Here is a 21122-nt window from a genome sequence, read left to right as displayed (position 1 = left end):
TCAAACAAAAGCATATGGTAGCTGAGTTTACATTTCAAAATAAAAGCTTCGATCGGTCGCGTTCAATTTGCAAAGGGGAAATGAATATGAGACAAATATAAATGCTTACACACAGATGTTGTTAAAGAAAAATAAGGAATGACGTTTGTTATAAATTATTCATATATCTAGCTGATGACAAAGGTGATAAGGCAGCTCCTTTACTGAAACAAAGAAATTCAACGTTGTCGAAATACAAGCACGAGCCATTTCAGATTAATAGTTGACATGTTTAAACATTTTGAAATAATTGTATAAACATTAACATACACATACTGTTTTGTTGTTTAATTTTCGACATTGCATTATATTTCCGATACATCACACAGTATGTGTTGCATATAAAGTATTAAATAGAGGGGTAACTGTGTCGTACTGTAGATTATACATTTTATTATGTCATGGCCGAGAAAAACAAAGGCTTTTACTTTTGAATCCTCGGCCGGAAGCGCTGTGATTGCTCGTTGCTAGCTTGCTGCGGGTGCAGAGCCTAGCTGGGGGAGAGAAATCGTGGGAGAAGCAGAATCCGAGCGATAAAAGAACAAGTAAAGTTAAAGATCGATTAACATCAGGTAACGTGGAAGAAAGGACACGAACAGGTGGGTGAACGTCCTCCCGAGCTTCCGTAATTTACACTTGCGCGTCTTGGCTCGTGCTAAAAGCCATAAAAATGGAGGTGAAAAGAGGGTCCATGATGAAGCGGCTGCACACACAGTGGGTAAACAACCCGATCAACAACAACAACAACAACAACCACCACAACAGGGGCCGGGGGAGTGTGAGGTCTGCGGGTTAAACCCAGAAACCACGGCTGCTAACACGGCAGAGAGGGGATCAATGGAGAGCTGGGTCATTAGGAAGCTACAGTAGCTACAGTAGTTAGCATCGGCTGGTGTCATGCAGCTCACACGCAGAGGTGGGGGCTGCGACACAGCCAGTCTGCACAGCTTGTGTTTACGACTTCAGCTGTACGCAATCGAACACATGCATCAGCGCGTCAACTCAATACGCTTCAACCAGAGGAGGGAGAGCACAGGTCTGTGCATTTAAGTCTGAACTGTTAACCTGACATTTGTGGACCAGACTCTGGCTTCTTGATTTATGACTCAATTCATGTCTCAACATATCTCCCTCCTGCATGTTTGTTTACTTTATAAACGGGTAATTACCTCTTTATAAAAATACTTTTATAAATGGGGTGGGAATCGCAGTGTAACTTAGGAAATGATAGGTGATAGATAGCCCGGGATAACAATATCACGATACCGCAATTCTGCAATAATCGATATATTGCAAGAGAATCTTATACATAGTTCAAATTGTCCCTAAAGAGGAGAAGTGCAGCGTTTGTGTATTTACTCACTGCAGTTTGTCAGGTTCACAGACACAAACTGAGATGGGACAATGAAAAAGAAAGTGCAATTAAGTCTTATCTTGGTGTCTTTTAGGTATTTAACAAACAGACTATAACGTGTAAGGTATACCCTCATTCTAATGTAAAATATCCATAAACTGGCAAAAGTCAAAACTATATTTATATAAAAACCAACAAATGAAGTATTGATATTTGGCGCCAGCTTATCGTCATTATGTTTGTTTCAAATATCTTTATTGAGGGAAAAATAGAGCTATCCTTTTTCTTGTTTAGAGTAAACACATAAGTCTAAACAATAAAAGCTGTCTGTGATGAGGGCAGTATCAAGTTTAAGCTGCAATAAGGTGACGGCTCACTTCTATGCTTTGTTTTGCTTAAAAGGACAGGTGTATGGTAACTGGATCTACAAAGGATCATGTTCACTATCGTAGTCATTAATTGTTCTACCATAACATGTCAGAAATTAGCAGCCATTAAAGTCCCCCAGATTCTAAGGTGACATATTGAAAGTGTTTTTTGTCTGATGAAAAAATCTGATATAGAAATACAATCAGTTTACTATTACAGCAGGATCTGGTTTGTTAACATCAAATATGTAACATTATAATAGGTTCCTTTTTCTTGTTTTCCTGTTGTTTAGTTTGTCTTTCGTTAAAAATCATCCTCTGCTCTTCCCTTTTCTTATCTCATTTAGTGTGGATTGTTGCTAACCACACATATCCTGGATATGCACTGTATTAATCTGTGTGTAGACCATTTGCCAGATGTTACGAAATGAAACAATCCTGGCGTAACACACTGAGCAGTAAAACTAAAATGTCTTCACCCAGCCCAAGAGTGTTACCTAATGTTGCATGGAGCCTAAATTATATAAACAGAATTTGTGTTGATTCACCGTTACTGTTTGAAGATTGTGGGACTCCAAATAAAAGTTTTTTCTAAGTGCAAAGTTTCTGTCAGCTCAGTTAGTCGTAATTCAACAGTTGACACTTCCTCCGGAAATAAAAGAAAGGGTGTCATAGCAATGAGACGTCCATAAGACAACAGATGTTTCTGAGCTTCTAGGATGATTAATACTGGGTTAGGTTTTGTGTTTGATTTGAATTGTCATCTACTGTGTTCAAATCAATTTTCTAATTTTCTATGACGTTGCTCTTATTTCAGAGCTGACCCGTCCATCTCGTCCAACCCTTCTCATTGACCCTGTGTTAACTCAGATTTTGTTTTTATCTACCCAGGTATCACCAGCAACTTGGCAACAGCTTTTCTCTCCCCTGGCTCTCCAGTGCGTGTAAGGACATCGGCCACTATAAATATACATATAATTATATTTACATTAATATATTTATCATATCTTGAAATCACAGAGTGCCTCTCTACCTGATCAAGCATTCATTTCCGCCTGCATCTTCACCAGTGCAAAAAAAATTTCAACACCAGCAAGACAGAAGAAACAATTCTCCAGTTTCCAGATGCACCACAGCCACCAAAGCTTCAACTGATAACTTGTAACTGTGCTTTATTGAGTTTGATGCCCCCCAGAACTCGCCGTATCCGAGCTTCTGGTTAGCCTCCAAACTCTTCAACATTCATCAGCATTGTTCTCGTCCACTAAAGAAAGCTATAAACAGCACTTAGCAACATCATGGCCTCCATCACGCAGTTGTCCGAGCCCGAGATCCCAGACAACCACAAGGAGAGCTGGCTGGCACTACTTTCTGCAGTGGAAACATACTGCCAAAAGTCAGGCTGCGACCTGGCCATACTGACAGCCTGCAAGAAGTTCCGGTCGTCGGCGGGCGACGGCGACGGGGGGAGGAAGCGGGATAGCAGCAGTGCCTTTCCGAGGGAGTGTGATTTCTCCTACAGCATCTGGGGTCAGGGGTTCCTGGCGGAGTCGGCGCGCCGCTACATGGACGACATCGGCGTGCTGCACTCCACGACCATGCTAACAGCCCACAAGCACACACGCCAGTCCGGGGGGGAGGGTGGAACCAAGCTGGTGGTTGACCTGACCTCTGACCCGGGACACAGGGGGGTGAGTGGTCTGCTTGTGTGTCACTCTGCCCCGTGGTACCACTCAATCACAGTGTTCTCATCCATAACATGCCGGGTTGTTTTGCTGTCGTCACAGAGCTTTACAGGAGACGGTGGGGTGGGCGGAGTCAGCCCCAACGGCAGACAGTTCTCCCAGAACTACCCGTCAATCTACAGCTCAGGTGCTTGTACCGGGCAGGGCGCCGGGCAGAACGGTAACGAAGAGAGGGAGAGTAGCATGCTGGAGGCCGAGCGAGGGAGACAGGGCTCTGGGATCGTGGATTTGGAAGAAGAGTGCGAAGACGAGGAAGAGGAGGAGGACATGGATGAGAGGAGACCCTATGGGAATGAAAGTGCAGGTGAGGAAGCGAGAGAGTTGTCTTGGGCGTGCGACACTATAAAGGACAAAAGATCTGTTTCACTCCAAACTCAACAATATTATTATTCTGTTTTATAGGACGAGTTTTATATTTTCTACTAACATTACACGTATTTTGTTGTTTTCAAAGTGTCACGTGACTATTCAGATATTTATATTTCAAATGATTATGAATTGTTTGCATTCAATTCATGCGTTGGTTTATCTGTGTCTCTTTAAGTATTCTGACGATTTATGGTCCTTCTGCTGCAGGTATGTTCTCGATGGACGAGGACTCTCTGTCTCGGGACTGTGAGCCGTTCTTTGAATCCGACGGGGAGGAGGAGAGCACTGATGGTACGAGTTTGATGTCTCGACTCCACGCATGTCCGTGTACGTTCATTATCTCAAATCATTATTTTTGGTTTCTATCTGTCTCAGGCTCTTTGAGTGAGGACGCCCCCCCTCCTCCTCGTGGCATGGCCATGGGTCATTCTGCGTACTCACACCGTCACGCCCACCCCATGGCTCTGGCCCGCTCGCTGCCTGTATCTGTGCCCGTGTGGAGCTGCAGAGGAACCCGAGGTGCTCAGGGAGACGGCAACAGCCGAGAGCGGGTGAGAACACACTCAAACACGCAAAGTATCAAGTCACAGAAGCTACTGGTTTGCACGGGGCCGACGCCGTTGTGAGCATTCAAAATTGTGTAGGTGTGTGTGCGTCGCTCTGTAATTACAACTCTGATACGCTAGTGACCGTAGAGTTTCTATGCTACTGTGGTGAGTTTCTTCCGGTTTACGGTCCGGTTATTTACAAATATACCGGTGTCTCTGTTTACACCAGAACAATTGCGAGTGTCATCATGTTGGAGTTGGAGCAGATAGATGTTGAAGAGCAATTACTTTTTCTTAAAGAACTGCAACGAAGAAAATAAAAACATTTTTACCGGAGCCACGGTGTCGAATTGACCCAGAAGCATGAATTGGGCTTGTAATGTTCTGGAGCCCGTGTCTCAAAGTGAGGTGAGGGGATTAGCTTTTGAGAAAATAGGACCAAAGTTGTAAAATGCCCTACGTATATTTTAAAGGTTTGTTGATTCTGTGGGATCATTCAGAAAAAAGTTAAAACAAAGGGGTTTGGTTTAAACAGGGATTCAGGTTGTTTACAGTATGTTTACCAGATCTGTGACTCTATCCACTACTACTGGACTCTATGTGATTCTATTTAGTGTGTATGTGTGTGTTTGCTCTCTGTTTCTTATGGTAGAACCCTGTTTATAACTTCTTTGGCCCTGTAAAGCACTCTCATCAGATAATTTACCAGTCCTAATAACAAGAGGGGACTCATGAGACTCAGCGAATAGAACAAAGATCTACACATGTTATGAATGAAACATTTAGCCAAAAATAATTCATGCATTATCATCATTGACTGATTGTTTCACATAAAGGAAAAACATGTACAAAAATTACAACACTAATATTATAATATTTGAATATTACTGCTCGTGTTTCTGGAGCTAATCTGGTTAAATAATTCACTCAGCCGAGGAGGATATGTTTTCATCAGTGTCTGTCCGACTGACCTAAACTCCTGAACCCATTTCCATGAAACTTTGTGGAGGGGTGAGGCATGACCCGAGCAAGAAGCCATTACACCCGGGCGACACCGAGTGCATGTGACGGCTGTGGTGCTGATCTGCTTGTGCAAGTGCTTATATGCGTTAGTTGCTCAAACTGGGCACGTGTCTGCTGGGGAGCGGCTCCGTGAGGTTTCTGGTATGATTTTGGAGTTTCCTCGACTAAAAGTAGGTCCAAGTACTTGACTAAACGCCAGGACTGTAGCTGTGCAACTTGTGGTCCTACAATAACTATAAAACCTTGTTAAAACAAATGAAGGGATTCAGTCACAGAAACACTTGTGCTTTTACTTTGAAAAAGGGACATGAAGCATTGCAAATATAAAGGTTTGTTACATATTTGCCAGATATAGACATTGAAACCGCCATAAAGGATCAGATATCAAAAATATCAGACATTTAAAAAATATAAACATATAAAAAAAAAAAAATGAAATGTAATATTAAGGAGAGTGATGTTTAAAGGAGACGTTTGTGACTTTATTCTAGTTTGAATATTTTTTCTAATTCAGAATAGATCTGCAAATCAGTAGGACAGTGTAGAAATGATGGTCTGAAAAGAATGGATGTTTTAATATCTCTACTTAATATGGTGACAATGTAGACGTCAGTGAGTCTCTAATACATTTTAAGAATTGAGTGTTTGTAAATCTGCTGCTGCGTCATCTACCACAACGAGTGACTGAGAGTTGTTTTTTCTCTCCATCAAATAGACAATTTCATTTAACTTTAACCTTTAGAATATATTCTACAGATGAAGGAAACATTTTCTGCTTCCATTTCTTAAATTTAAATACCTCAACTAATTGTCCTAAAGGAAATAGGTAATGAAAGAACTGATGAATGAAACAAGCTGTTTGTTTGTTTATGATGCTGCTGCTGTTGCTGTTGTTGTTGTTGATGCGGACAAGTTTCATGGCGTCTAAAGACCAAGACAAAGAAACAATTCACCTCTCAGTATTCTGATGCACCAGCTAATGGCCACGACGGCTCCTTCAGTTCATGTGACCGTAAAAGTATGTCTGACATTTGTGTGAGGTCATGCATGGAAAATATTATACAACTAACCTCCCACAAAGAATGAGTGAACGAGTGACAGGAATTTGGATTTTGCCCTTTTACGTCCAGGTTCTCGTCTCTGACCCCCCATGACCCTCCGGTGCCTTGTTAACATAGTCTCCTCTGTGTGTGTGTGTGTGTGTCCTCTAGGTGGGCTGTCCTGACTTGGATCACATCGCGGCCAGTATGAAAGCCCTGCTGGCCCCCGGGGCCACCGACGGGACAGAAATGTTCGGTGCCCTGCCTCGGCCCCGCCTCAACACCGGGGACTTCTCCCTGAAGCACTGAGAGGGAGGGTGTGAGGCGAGCTGGGGAAAGAGAGAGAAAGGGATAGAGGGGAGCGAGTGAGAGGGGAAAGGAAAATGTGGAGAAAGATACTGACATGACAACGGATGGATGAGGCAGGGCCTGTATTTTGGCGGATGTGACGTACAGTTTGTGAAACGGTGGAAAAGCTAGTACCTCCATTTATCTCACTAACCAAAATTTACGGCACATGCTTCGAGGAGTAACGGGGAAATAAATGTTATGAACACTAATAACATTTTTCGACACTATCACTCCATCACGCCACCAACCAACCAACCAACCAACCAACCAACCACCACCTCGTTGTCCCTACACATTTCACAACACTAGTGACTTCACGTCTCCAAACACTACATTAGTACTGGACCTGAGGAAAAAGTTGAAGTAACAAGAAGTATGTTGCTTTTAAAAAATGTGAGCGGAGGACCCCAGCACCTCCTCATAACATGCCTGTTTGTACTTATACTTTTGCCAATGAATGACTGACTGATCGAATGATTGTAAATCAATACAGCGTTATAGGGGATGGTGTTCTTTTTTGTTTTGTAACTTCGCTCCAGATGTTGAGTGAATGAGAAAGTGACAGTGTGTGTGTGTGTGTGTGTGTTTGTGTGTAGTAAAGAGAGAAGATGGGTTGATTGAAAATGAACAAATGTCCACATTTGACATTTCAAAAACAAATAAATGTTCCAGGAATTACTTTTATGTTACAAATAAAGGAGCAGCACCAAGAGAGCGAGAAGACTGTGTGATTTTGTGTGAGGGTGTTAGTCCACTAAGATCCTCCAGAGGGCACTAGTACTACACTATATAATCAGTTTTGCTTCACATCCCTGATAATTAGAAATAAAAACGAATACATCCCTGCAGCTGTACCCCACTACCGGTCAACCTTATTTATTTTTACAGACTCGTATGAGGTCACCATGACCTTTGATTCGTGAAATCTGATCAATTGCTCTTTGAGCACAAGTTACAACTTTGAAGAAAATCCCTCAAGGCAGATTTGAGAGATCGTGTTCAAGAGGCGAACATGTCTTTTGTGAGGCCCTTAGACCTTGGACCTTCAACCACAATCGAATCAGTTCATCCCGAGTCCAACTGAGTGTGTGTTTTAAATTTGCAGAAATTCCCTCAAAGCGTTCTTGAGGTATCGTGTACACAAGAGGACAGACTACCAGAAAATAGAATGCCTTTATCCACAGGCTGGTGGAGGCATAAGAAAACATGAAGTCTGTGATATTACACAACAATTTAATTTATTGACTATATATAGCACATAAAAAATACATAGACTCTGAAGTTAAACAAGCACTCAAGCACATGTAAAGCCCTGTGTGTATATATAAACATTCACAGCTTTGCCTTTTTTCTAACTTAAATAAAATAAGTAAGTAGATACACTATAATAAATAAAATAAGGCACATTTGGTTATATTTGGATTTGAAAAATGTTTCTTCATGCACCAGAGAAAGCAAACACAAGCTAGAAAGATTTCACGACGTGCTTCGGTTCGGCTCTTCAGCTCTGACACTTGTTCCCCAAACATCTTGACACCTTCCTAAATTTACACCATCTGACCCCTTCCACCCCCCTCCTGCCCAAACCTGCTCTAATTTGTCACTGATCCTTTTTCCGGATGAGGGAGAAGGAATCGGTGCCGATCCAGAAGCCGGGGAAGAACTTCTCCTGGACGTTGGCCTTGAACTTGTGAATCAGCCGCACCTCCTTCTCGCCCTCCCCTTCCAGCGTCAGGAACTTGATGATGCCGGCAGGCTGGTCAACATATATTCCCATGGTGGAGGACGGGCTGAGCTTGACGTCCACATTCTCGCCATTGTGCCACACCTGGTAGCAGGAGCCGGACCACCCGACCCCCCAAGAGCCGGTGTTCTCCCCGAGGCCGCAGGCCCCCTCCTGGGCCTTCCGGGGCGCACTCTCACAGACCACCCCGATCACCACCCACCCTGCGTAGTCCACCTCCCAGTAGCCTCGATGGCCCAGCAGGTTCTCCTTACACAGCACCTGAGGAGAAGAACGTCCAACATTACACAAGACGAGTCTCAGAATTGATTGATTTAAAAAATAATTGATAAACAATCATTTCAATTAAAACTTAATGTGTTTAATTGTTATATAAAAATGGCTGATCTGTTTTGGACCATAGACTAAATAGAGGGACGACATGACATGAATTAAAAACGTCCTGGTGGCTGGCTGCAGTAAGTCATAGACATTACCTCCTCCATGTTAGCAGATTATACACGGTCCATGGTGCAAAAAATTACACGACAATGTAATTCAGTTTATTGATGTGTTACATTTTAATATTGAAATAAAACAGAATCCCCAAAAATATTAACAAGGAAACGTGTCGGAAAGTAACTATGTTAATTTACTCAGTTACTGTAATTAAGTACTATTTTGAGTTGCTTTACTCATTTTCTGTTTAATTCATGCTACTTTCTTCTTCTTCTGCTCATTAGAAAACACATCATTGCTCCCGATTAATCCACTCGTCCTCAAACAAGTTTTGTCACTTGATCTCTGTCTCTCATGGAGCTCCCTCTCATTCCACATGACTGGGACCAGTGATGACAACACTGCAGGTGTGATTCCTGTTTGATGAGTGGCCTACCTGTGGTGAGTGGTCGTATCTCTCAGGCCTGTTGGGATACGGGCAGACTGCATCAGACGTGCGAGCCACTTTGGAGCCGCCCTCTGAAATCCACAACAGTTTCTGTGCAGTTTTTTCCTCCAGAGAGGGCTGGAAAAAATCTGACAGAAGGGAGGAGGGACACATGAAATCAAGACTTGTTAAAATTGTGTTTAAACTGACCCAAGTATCAAAAGTAATACCAGATCAGAAAATCTGTTTATATGTGAAAACAGACATTTATTGATCAATCATATCTCGATAGGTCTTATATTTTATTATTCTGTGTTAATAATTTTATATCTATTACATACTTAATATTAAAAAAAAAACTTTTAATGAAAAATCCTATAATAGGATAGGATTTTTAATAAATCCTATTTTGGCACAACACAGACTCCATACTTCACTCCACTACTGTCCACAAGTGGCTTGAATCAATACTGACTGGCCATCATTTTCACTGTATGGCAGTGATGCTGGATTTTCTTTTGAAATAAACATAAAAAAAAAAAAAGTATAAGTTACATTTCATGAAGTCAGCCCTGGTGGTGGGTTCAGGGACATTTGGCTCATATTGCGGCAGCTTCTCTGAGGGACCAGACAGGAGAGATAATCAGAGCATTAGAGGGAAAATGCATTAAACTTTACCACGTGTGGATGATCTGATTTACACGCCACCAGCTATTGAATTTAATGAACAGATCTTGTTATCCTCTTGGTGATTTACGAAGACAATCCAACAGCAGTAACAAATGTTGCTCTTTACCTTCCACGGGAGCTGAACTGTTTTTTCTCCCTGGAATAGAAAGAGATGAGAGTGAATCAGTAAGTGTGAGCTTGTGTGTAGGTGTCTGTGTGTGTGTGTGTGTGGTTATTTCACCACATCTGCTGCAGCCATGAGACAAATAGATATGGGATGCTTTATGGCATCTCCCCAGAGATTCCCCTCACAATGGCTTGTGTAAAATGAAATGCACAACACTATTCAGGATGGCACTGACAAGTTAACTCTAAATCCTCTCTCATCTTTTTTCCGCAGCCTCTCCCCTTCATCAGTGCTTCTGTCAGGCTGCCGCCCGTCCAGTAAATCACCTGTTGCTCTCAACCCGCACTAAGTCACAGCCCAGTATGTGTGCAATGTCCGCTCAGCACTGATTCATGAAGTTTAGGCTCAAGGTTTAGGTTTCAACGTGGGGAATCCAGAGGCCCGGGCCCTCATCTGTTAACCACACACATCACGGCCACTGACAGCAGCAGGGGTCTCAATCTAAGAATACACTTTCTGCACGATGCTGTTACTTCAAACCACCTCGGGCATGTTTGTCATGTTGTGGGCCAGTGTGTACTCTCGTTTGTTTCTCTCCTCCAGCTCGTGAGTCACCCTCTCTCCTCACATTCGGAGAAAACCCTGCACTGGACAGGGTCATCTGGCCGTCTGGTCACTTTCCGTCGCCTCCCCTGCCCAGAGGTCATCTTCGCTCATGTTACCTCCTCTCAGGTTCCACACAAGCAAACAGGCTCGGTCCTCATCATTTTTCCTCACCTATCAGGCAGTTGCATCATTACATCATCTTGATTTGTGTGTCACCAAAATTAGACGAAAGGGCCTCAATTTGCTTTCTAGTTCAATAAAAGTGTGTTTTTGTCATTTCCTCCGAACTCATGGCTGCGAGGTAAATGAGACTTCCTCTACATAATTCAAGACACATTTGGTTTTACATGATGTTAAGAATAACATTTTCCTCCCCACGCTGCAAATATGACATTCAATTACATTGACGCTTCATTTTAAAGCTACACAACTTCATCAAATGGAAATATTCTGGATAATTTGTCATATTGTATACTTTACTCTGTTGGTTTCTAAATACACAATTTGATTCATTGCATTTTGAAATAAAAAAGATGTCCATTGAATTTACAGATGAAGGAACTGTTATTCTTCATCTTACTTTCTTGCTGAAAGATCCACAATAACAGAATATGCCTCATTTTCAGTTCTTTATTTGAAAGTAGAAATACACAGGGATGGAGGAAGTAGTTGGATCCTTCACTTAAAGGTTGTGCGTAAGATTTAGGTGAAAGCGATCTATTGACAGAAATTGAATACAAAATAATACTAGTGATGTTCTCACTAATGTGTTTAATCTAAATTCTACTTATTGCTGTTTTATTTACCCCAGAATGGGCCCTTTTATATTTGTTCAATGAGGGAATAAGAATACCAGTATACAAACCAGCCATTTCCATGTTTATGTAGTTGTAATCAGATTATTAATATGCATGTAAAAGGACTGAATAACCCTCTTTTCTTCAATGCGACCATTGTCGACCTGTGGCTCTCGCAGAGCTGGCGTCAATGTGCCTGAGGTCAGCGGCATCGGGTGGTATGCCCATCCCGGCAGAGCCTGGAGGAAACATAACCCATCCGGCCTGCTTGACCCTCAGCCGGGGGGGGGACAACCTGGGCGAGAGGACGGACTGAGGGGTGTGGTATAACACCTGCAAACATCACATCAGACATGATGGAGGGGATAGAGTTGCTTTCGCAGAATCTTGTCGACAGGCGAGTCGAAGAGAATGGGGGAGGGTTGTGGGGTCTTTTTAAAGGTTGAACTTTAAAGCAACAATCCATTCCTCCTCTTTTAAATTCTTAAATACTGTGTGTGCTGTAATTATCGACTTAAATACTCAGTGTGTGTGTTGTGCAGGAGACTATTATGTGTAATACAATTACACGACCTAAGCAACTACGACCAGAGAATGTGATAATTGCCGGGGAATGCCGATATAATAATTGGACTCCATTGAGGCTTAAGATTCAATACCAGATCTGATTTGAGTTTGGATTTTGTCCAAATGTCCTTACTTACTTCAGCAGCATGTTCACTACAGTTTGGACATTAATGGCGACCGACAGGGGGGTGGACAGACCCTGACCAGACGAAGGGGGGAGACCTGGCAGGACGGACGGAGAGGCACGGAGTGAAGGTCGTTCAGGCCTCATTGGAAATGGCACAATGGGGCAGAAAGACGCCTAGTGAAAGATCACTTCATCCATCTTCCTCATCGTGTCCCGATTAAAGGGACACAGCAGGTGAGCCGGCGGGGGGCCTTCATGAAAGAAAAGCCGTGTGGATTAATGTCGGGGTGATCAAGGCATTGAGAGGAGTTACAGAGAAGAGACTGGGAGACGTTTGGAGAAATCCTACACTGTGAATAAATTCATCTTCAAATCTGCGAGGGGTTTCTGGCATCTTCGACACCTCGGTAAGCTCATGGTGAGATACCAGGCTGTCCATAACCTGAGCTGGGGTTGGCGGGGGGGCGACTGGAAAAGCAGTTTGATAGCTCCCCAGCTGCTCTGTGGAGGTTAAACCCCTGCGGATGCCTGTCCACGCTCAGCGGGATAAACAGGAAAGCCCTGCAGAGATAAACAGATACTCAAGAAGATTGATGTCTTGACATTGTGGTGATAGAGACATGGAGGGGACAGAGCAGGCTGCAAGACTGCAGGTGTGAGGTGTACAAATATTTAAGGGCAGAGGGGCCGTAAAAAAGGATTTGTGAATCAAGTGCAAATAATGGCTGAATGCCGTGATGAGGCTGACATTTTTCAGGTGGAGTTTGAGCAAGAACTACTACAGAGGGGGCTAGAAGAGGCAGATTTGAGAAGGATGAGATATCTTCAGTGAGATGGATCTGAGTTGGATTCTGATGTGGACCAACGACGAGCTTCAAAACTTGAGTTTCATCCACCGGCAGAGCGCGTGCTTCAGCGACCTTTCCAAAAGACTCACCTCTCAGAGGGACGTCGCCACCTTATCTGTGAGGATCAGGTTCAGAAGATCTCACTGAGGCAGCAAGATCAGACCGTGTAGTGAGATGAGGAGCACGGACAGAGTGTGGCAGAGAAAGAGAGAGGCGGAGAGATGAGCAGGGATGGCGTGAGCCCAGGCTCATCCCTCAGGTCCCTGTCAAGTGTCAAGATTCCTTGGCTGGAAGCCGCGCAGTGCACGGTGAGCGCACGTGTGAGATGGAGATGCCAAGGAAATAGGGCGCACGCGGAGGACGAAGAATGTGGGGAAAAGAAATAATTTAGGTAGTATAGCTTTAAGCTGGCGGCTATACAAAGACCTACAACATTAAAAACATTAACTACATTATCTTTCCTGTTCTAGTGACAGAAACTCTTGATGCTGGCAATTGGCAGAATCCAACTGCCACTAAAAAACTGGGCTGGGCTTTTACATGTAGCGTCAGGCATTTCAAACTTCATTACTCTGGCTGCTCAGGGGACGGATTGGCAAAATGGGGGGAGGTGGGGGAGGTTTGGAAGAGGAAACACTGAGCCGTGGATTAGAAATATCCATCAGAGGCCCGGAGAGCCACAATAGGCCCACATATGGTGCAACCGGTGAGGGAGTGAAGCAATGAAGGCACCGCCGCATCACGTGGCGTGAGGGGAGAGAAAAACGAGAAAGAAGGGGCAGAAATGTGACACCTGAATTTGCAGAGGGGGCTTTGACATTGAGGGGCGCTCGGTAACCGATGGCACAAGTGCAGGAGAAACCACAACCTCCCAGGGAGAAGCTCTTTCTAGCACGTCGCTGACATGATTAATGGGCTGGAGAGAAGCTGGCAGGATCCAAGGTGACGAGGGATGTCAGGCCCCGCGCTGACTCTCAGCGATTTTCAGCATGAGGTTCTTTAATAACATAAAATAAACAACATATGACACACGTAATAAATTTGTACTAAAACACGGTGACACGCAATAAATAAAGTTAAACCGTCTCAAGCTGTGACTCATAGTGATACTTCTGGTTATGAAAATTCAAGCATTTGGGCATTTACAGATGCAATATACATCTATAGAAATGCATATCGGTGCAATCTATGAAAATAAATCATAATTTTAAATATGGAAACTCGTAATTTTCGTGCTAATAATAAGGTTTGCAAATGCAGTTCAGCGAGTAAAATGTAGAAAAAAAGAAACAATGCAAATTCAGCTCCGGTTTTAAAGCTGCACGGCATCAAATGTGGAAAAAATATGAATTTTCAAGATTAAACTGCAGAATCTAAATCACAGGAAAACACCACAGACTGTATGATTCATGATGATTTAAATATAATTTACTTGTCATTGACCTGATGTAAAAACAGATGCTCCTAGTCATGAGTCAATGATAAATAACAAACAGATGCTTTTGGCTCATTTGCCACATGGTGTAATGATCCCTCTGGGTCCCCGCAGGGACTCAGGTGAGGATGCTTGCCTACCTGCTTTCTTGGGCACAGGCATGATTCCCTCGGTGCTCGCGGCGCGGATGGGCGTCAAACTTGGGGAGGTCTTCTGATTGCACTGCCTGCGAGTCTCTGGAGGGTCTCTCTTATTAACTTCCATATGAGTGGGGAGGGGAGAAAGCGAGCAGGGAGGAGGGGGTGTGCATAGGTTTTGTTTGGAAGTAGGGGCTGCCTGCCGGGGGGGGATCGTCCTGACATGTGAAACTCCTGATCCTTTCTAGGGATCACATGGATGGAGACCGACAAACAAATACCCAGTATATCCCAAGTATGCAGGCTCTTTTGCATACACATGGACTGGGCACGTGCGTCGGTACACTCCCTCTTACATCCGATAAACACACATGACAGGATTTAAACTAAACAATATATGTAGTGAATGAAAATAAAACTGCACAGCCATGTAGGGATCGAAATGTGAACCGACACAAGCTTAAGGCGTTTGTTTCTGTATATGGAGAAAACGGGAAATCAGTATTCAAGGTGGAGGCCAGAAAATCAGTGGGAGGCCATCGTCCGGTTCGGATGTCATCCTCAGCGGCGCCTGTTAATGCCGTCTGGCTGAGAACTTGGGTCAAAGTCTCCTCATCTGCTGGTGCGGTCAGAGTTCGAAAATAACAGCTTGTTACCGTGCGCTGTGAATGTTGCTCACACTTCCTCTCAATCGTCTCGACTACTTTTAATTCTGCATACGACTTGTAATTATCTAAGTGTAAAGATTTGAGTGGTGAAGTTACCTCCGACAACTTATGTTTATGTCCCTGTCCTTTTGTCTGAACAGATTTTTACAAAACTTGGTGGGACATGGGCCAAGGAAGAACTTTAACATTGTGAGATGAAGCGTTTTTTCTTTTTACATTTTCACCAATTTCCTAGGGAACCAATCATGGTTCTTGCTGAAAAAGAAAATCAGACTGATGACTGTGTGAAATTTGGTGCAGCTCGATTGAATTTAAGGGAACTGTTGGTACTGTGTTGGTCATCTTCTTCTTCAGTCTAGTACATTCTATTTCATCCTAATCTGAACTATGGGATGTGTACATCTTCTCATTTGGCTTAGCATAATCATAAAAGATAATACATCTTTGGCACAAGATGGATCTAATATGTTGTCTGAACAAGATCTATATCAACCCATGACCTGTGTGCACAACATAAAACAGGACTATCATCTTCTGGCAGCTCGGTATCATTCACTTCATTCAAAGTATTCAGTCATTTTTCTGGCTGCTCTGTAACATGTCTCTGTGTGAGGGGGGCTTACCATCCAATATGAAGCAGCCCAACTTTAACATGTGATTTTGCAATATAATAAGAATATCTCTTGTATGTTTGAAGGTCTACCGCACTTGTTAAGATGCCAACCACCAGTTGACAGATATTAGCGACCACCAGCTGATGCTAGGGACGTATCTTCAGTCGTGTACCTTAAAAACCTTCTGGATTAGCACCAAAATGTATTCATACCACATCCTTCCCACCTAACAAATGAATGAACAGGGGGGAAAACATACAAAATTATTCCATATTATCAGTGACATATACAATATTTACAACAGATAAAATGATCTCTTTCATCGAATTGGACTAGTTACTGTAGCTGACAGATAAGTGCAGTAAAATATAAAGCTTTAAATCGAATTGGCAGCATTAACTATAAACAATATTTAAATTGTACTTTTTTCCAGAACGTTTTCCTAGAACTCCTGTTGCATCATTAACTAAACTATGATCCATGTTCACCAGTTGAAAAGCAATAAAGATTTAATTTTAGCGGTAAACTCCTTGAGAGGCAGCGCATCATGTGTTAGCTGGAACCTCTGCGTGGAGATGATTTCCTTCATAGGCTAATATTGATTTATAAAACTTAAATAGGAAAAAGCTTCCCTGTCATTAGAGAGTGTCCCTGGCTGCTATTACAGGAGGAATTTTAATGGAGTGTAATAGCCCGCTCAGCGGTGGCTTCTACACCAGATCGGCTCTGTGCGAGGTATGAAAACAAAATTTCGCACCTGCTGCTTACTGCTGTCAAAGAGGGGGTGTAAATCGTATTGTACCATGACCTCTGGGGATGTTTGAGGCCGCTATGCAAAACCTTACACACTCCACGGTCACCATGCAATATTCCTGTTTACTTTACCACCCTGCTTAGCCGTTAAATGTCCTCTCGTGTTACTTCATTACATGTTAACATGATGGTGCTATGGTGACATGTAAATAGCGTGGCATTGAGGCAGGGATAGAGTACAAAAAGGCTGTAATACGTGGAGGCCGGCTGAGCTGTCAGGACCTGTTCTTGTAGTTTTCTAGGCTTTCGTCTGATTGACAAGGCAGGTGCTCCCTCCCTCTGTGCACGTGGACTGGGTCTCACTGTGCACGCTGCCGGGCTTTTATCCCGTAGCGACTCATGGCTCACACACAACTGTTATTTATTATTTAATGTGGATTGTTAGGTTTTTAGATGTTCCATATTAAAACACCAACACATCAGTCTAAACACTAAAAGTAAGTAATACAAGTATTTAAACTCTCAAAACTACACTTGTTGTTTGGCTACCATCTTAGATATTATTATTTGTACAGATGCACCATTTTAGTCTTGTAGCAGCTCAAGGCAACATCAGACTACTCTACATACAGTGTGGATGTTTATTTCTATGGTTCCCAAATTAGGTTCGGGCCCCTCGGGAGGTCAAAGGGTAGATCAGAAGAGGCGATGAGAGCGTTTATGAGAGAGGGAAGAGAAAGGTTAAATTCCGCCCTGCAAAATTCTCTCTAGTTTTATTTTTCCAGAAATACAGGAAGGTTTGACGTCTTTTGGGCCCAAACACTAAATATCAAATCAAACTAGACTCTGGTTTCTGGTAAGGGTTCGCCTGCCTAACATTTTGAGAACCACTGGTTTTATTTTGATTTCCTATTTATATTTATAAGCTTATGTCTACTTTTATGAAATAAAACATTCATCTGAATTCTACTGGTGGCCATAGTAAATGCACTGGACTAAAACCTAGAGTTTATCTGAGTTGCAGTGAAAAACAAAGTATAACACAGACTGAAATACTCAAGAAAAAAAATCCTAAAATTGTACTTGTTTACATTTCACCTACTTCTTGGTCTGTGTCCTCATAAAACACCAGCAGCTCATGTCGCCTCTTTGGCAGGAGCCTCTGGAGGAGACGTGGCAAACGTTGTTAGTTTACAGAGTTTAGTGCATCATTAATAAACCACACATGCTTAAAACGTCCAGATTTACAGCGTGGAAACGACAGGTCAGACTCATGTGACCCCCACGGCTTCAGTGCAACATAAACCTCGTAACTGCTCCTAAATCACAACGTGTCATATTTGTGCCTGGGGCTGCCGCCTATACCCGCCGAACACATGCAATCATGCTGACATTGGTGGTGTCCAACAACAGAGAGCTAAGAGATTTATGGGTTACTGCTGCAATGTGAGCAGCAGCCCATCTCATGTATGTAACCCACCCCCCCCTCCTTATTCTCCATCATGTTTTCCTCTGCGATATTTCTCAGTAACATACGTGTTTAAAACCAAGTGTTCCCTTATCTCCTGTCAAATGGAGTCGTACATGTTTGCAGAACAAAACCATAATATGAGAGATATATAGAGCATTTCAGTAATTCATTTTACATCATGTATCTATGGGTTGGTTGGAGTGTGCTTAACGTTTATAACGATGGACGAGATGACAGCTCCCGGAAAAACTGAAAACATAACACCTCAATCGCCCCCTGATGGCTGGTTGCAGTATAGGTCGTAAACCACGCCTCCGCCATGTTAGCAGATGGGAATTGAACCCCCAAAAAAAGGTCTTAGTAAACATTATATAAAACTTTTCTAAAGATTGTTTCTGTCAATTACCTATCACACTGATATTTGCTCAAGGGTTCATGTCTCTGACACAAACAAGTGAAATGTCTTGATTGACAGCTCAGACTGACTCACGACTGGTTGTGTATTAGTCCTCGATATCACAGCTCCACAACACCATCACTACTGTGCAGACTCTGGCTCCAAATGGCGTGCGTCTCTGGTGGAAGATGGCCGCATCTGTATCCCAGATAATCTTTGCTTCATTTTTGTACAGTGGGAGGAAGTGGCGACGTGTACAGTCTGTGGTATGCACTGATAGAAATGATGATGAGTTCCAGTTACTTTAACATTATCTGTTTGAATACAGTGATCAAACCAAGGCAATATATTTAACATCAACAGTGAAAGGTCAAATACTGGATACGTTCTCATTGATTCATACACACTTGATAAACAGGTAATCAGGTAATCACTATTTATATGCCGTACTTGATAAATAATACTTACTAGCTAGTAACCAATTCAGCTACAATAAAGTTGATGAGAAAAAGTTTGTTGGTGCTACAAATTATGTTGAGTCAATAAAGCCAATAAAATGTTCATGCTTTATAACAGCAGATATTTCTCATCCGTTGAAACGTTGCAGGTGAACTGTGTAAAGTTTGTTTGTGGGACTGAACTCACCAAGAAACAACAGCTGTTCTGCAGCTGTATTAAGAATCTGCTTCTTTCAGCTCGTTGTTTTGGGTTTCATGGATACACAGACCAGTCGCACACATTAGCCACTCTTGAAACCCTAGCTAGTCTATGAGTTTTCAGGTGATCAGCTGAGACAGAGGGAGTCATCCTCTGGGAACCATGAATACCATGAAAAGTTGTATAGAAACCAATCCCATAATGATGCAGGGATTTCTTTTCTTCACTTTATAGAACATTGCGAGTGGGGTCATTTTTTGAGAATAATTGATGGATCTTAATGAAAAAATAAATAAGCATGTTTAGGGGACTGATATTTATGAACCTGTGAAATTTGTTGCAGATCCCAAAAAAATCTGGATCAGATTATAAAGGGGTTTTAGTGAGGGGGGTCTTTTTCAGTGGTAATACATTTTCATGCATATGCAGATACTTTATTATTCTTTTGCATTGCCCTATCAAAAAAGGAATATACTCTATCGAGTGCTATTTTATCAATTCATTATAATAATAATAATTAGAACATGCAGTTAGAGGTAAAAAAAGGGCTATGGATTATTATTATATTATTAATTACCAAATGTTTTACTGGGATTTAAACTAGGTTTAAGTGTAATTTCAGCCTTTAAATTTGTTATGCATATGGTGGAAGAAACTCATGTTACTGAAAACACACATGATCCCTGTCTCAAAGATCACAGCAACCATGTGTCTCCGCGTCAGCATCCCACAGCTTCCTGGTAGACGCACAAGCAGCATGTGTCCATCACAGTTCATGGTGATAGGCCTCCCATGATCCATCAGTGTAAGCGCAAGGAAACCCTTCAAAACACGTTAAATCACGGCTCATCATGTTTCTCCGATGACATTACATTGAAACATGCCGACTTATCACCAGCTTCTCTCCGAGTGTAACCTCTGCCCCCACCTGCCAGAAGCAGATCCCTTTCCAAACAGATGACTTTTGTCATGAGGGTCACCCAGTTTAAAAATCTCCTCTTTCCCTCAGCTGTTGTTACCACCTTATTCCTCATGTTATACAGAAAGATAGCATCGAGAAGCGCCCGCAGAGCAGCCCGGCGGGAGCTTGTGTGACTTGCTGGGTCATTCTGAGAAAGGGCCGGCTGGTGATAGTCCCAGGGCAGAGGCCACGGAAGTGCTGAAGCTCAGCGCTGAGCCTCTGAAAATAAGAGGATACTCCCCACAGCCGGACACGCGGACTAAAAACAGCCCGACCGAGTGTCTGACATAAGAAAGAGGAGAGGCGATGTTGACACTGGGATTTTAGGACATTCTGTTTCTAGGGGCGTGTTGTTGTGAAATCGTGTGATCTCCCTCCTCGGACTCGTGATTCTAAATACACAGATAGGTGGTAGGGCGATGGAGTCAAGACACAGCTCTTCACATTAGCTCTCCAAAAAAGGCCAGAGTCATAAGATCAAAGAGGGACGAGTAGTCAGCCGTTAGTATGGATTGGACTGATATATGTCAAGTATTCTCTTCCCTCCAAGCATTATACAGCACGTGTACACTACATTATCTACTTACAACAATACTTAACACAGCAGTTAATATAAACATTTAAATTAACAATATGAAGTCTATTGAAGAGACTGGAATACATGCAGTTTATTTCAGCAGTATTTACTGAATAACTCTCACAACAGTCCTCTAGGGGGCAGCAGCAGCGAGTCTGATCACTGTTCAGATGTGGTATGATGTGGCTCTGACTGCACTGCTGGGATGTAATGATGTACATTTACTTCATTACTGTACCTAAGTAAATGTTTCTTGCCAAGGAGG

General features: G+C 42.7%; 2 protein-coding genes across 5 annotated transcripts; one reads left to right on the top strand and one right to left on the bottom strand.

Moving 5' to 3' along the window:
- Positions 1 to 499: 499 nt before the first annotated feature.
- akt1s1 (AKT1 substrate 1 (proline-rich)) lies at positions 500 to 7549 on the top strand. 4 transcript variants are annotated; one of them, XM_062408173.1, is made up of 7 exons: positions 500 to 638; positions 2653 to 2699; positions 2782 to 3452; positions 3549 to 3810; positions 4083 to 4166; positions 4251 to 4426; positions 6658 to 7549. In XM_062408173.1, the coding sequence occupies exons 3-7, from the start codon at positions 3060 to 3062 to the stop codon at positions 6793 to 6795; spliced, it is 1053 nt and encodes a 350-aa protein (XP_062264157.1). In that variant the 5' UTR covers positions 500 to 638; positions 2653 to 2699; positions 2782 to 3059; the 3' UTR covers positions 6796 to 7549. The 4 variants fall into 4 exon arrangements, with proteins under 4 accessions (XP_062264157.1, XP_062264158.1, XP_062264156.1 ...); XM_062408174.1 differs by having other exon boundaries at positions 2653 to 2705; positions 2832 to 3452; XM_062408172.1 differs by having other exon boundaries at positions 2653 to 2705.
- A 507-nt stretch (positions 7550 to 8056) lies between these two features.
- zgc:195001 (uncharacterized protein LOC567531 homolog) lies at positions 8057 to 14886 on the bottom strand. The gene is made up of 5 exons (XM_062408516.1): positions 14763 to 14886; positions 10243 to 10272; positions 10002 to 10064; positions 9456 to 9595; positions 8057 to 8842 (listed from the first exon to the last, which is right to left on the bottom strand). The coding sequence occupies exons 1-5, from the start codon at positions 14884 to 14886 to the stop codon at positions 8438 to 8440; spliced, it is 762 nt and encodes a 253-aa protein (XP_062264500.1). The 3' UTR covers positions 8057 to 8437.
- Positions 14887 to 21122: the final 6236 nt, after the last annotated feature.

The sequence above is a fragment of the Platichthys flesus genome, chromosome 16 (genome assembly GCF_949316205.1).
Source record: "Platichthys flesus chromosome 16, fPlaFle2.1, whole genome shotgun sequence".
Taxonomy (NCBI): domain Eukaryota; kingdom Metazoa; phylum Chordata; class Actinopteri; order Pleuronectiformes; family Pleuronectidae; genus Platichthys; species Platichthys flesus.
The sequence above is the reverse complement of the archived record's forward strand: the minus strand, read 5'-3'. Positions and strand labels throughout refer to the sequence as shown.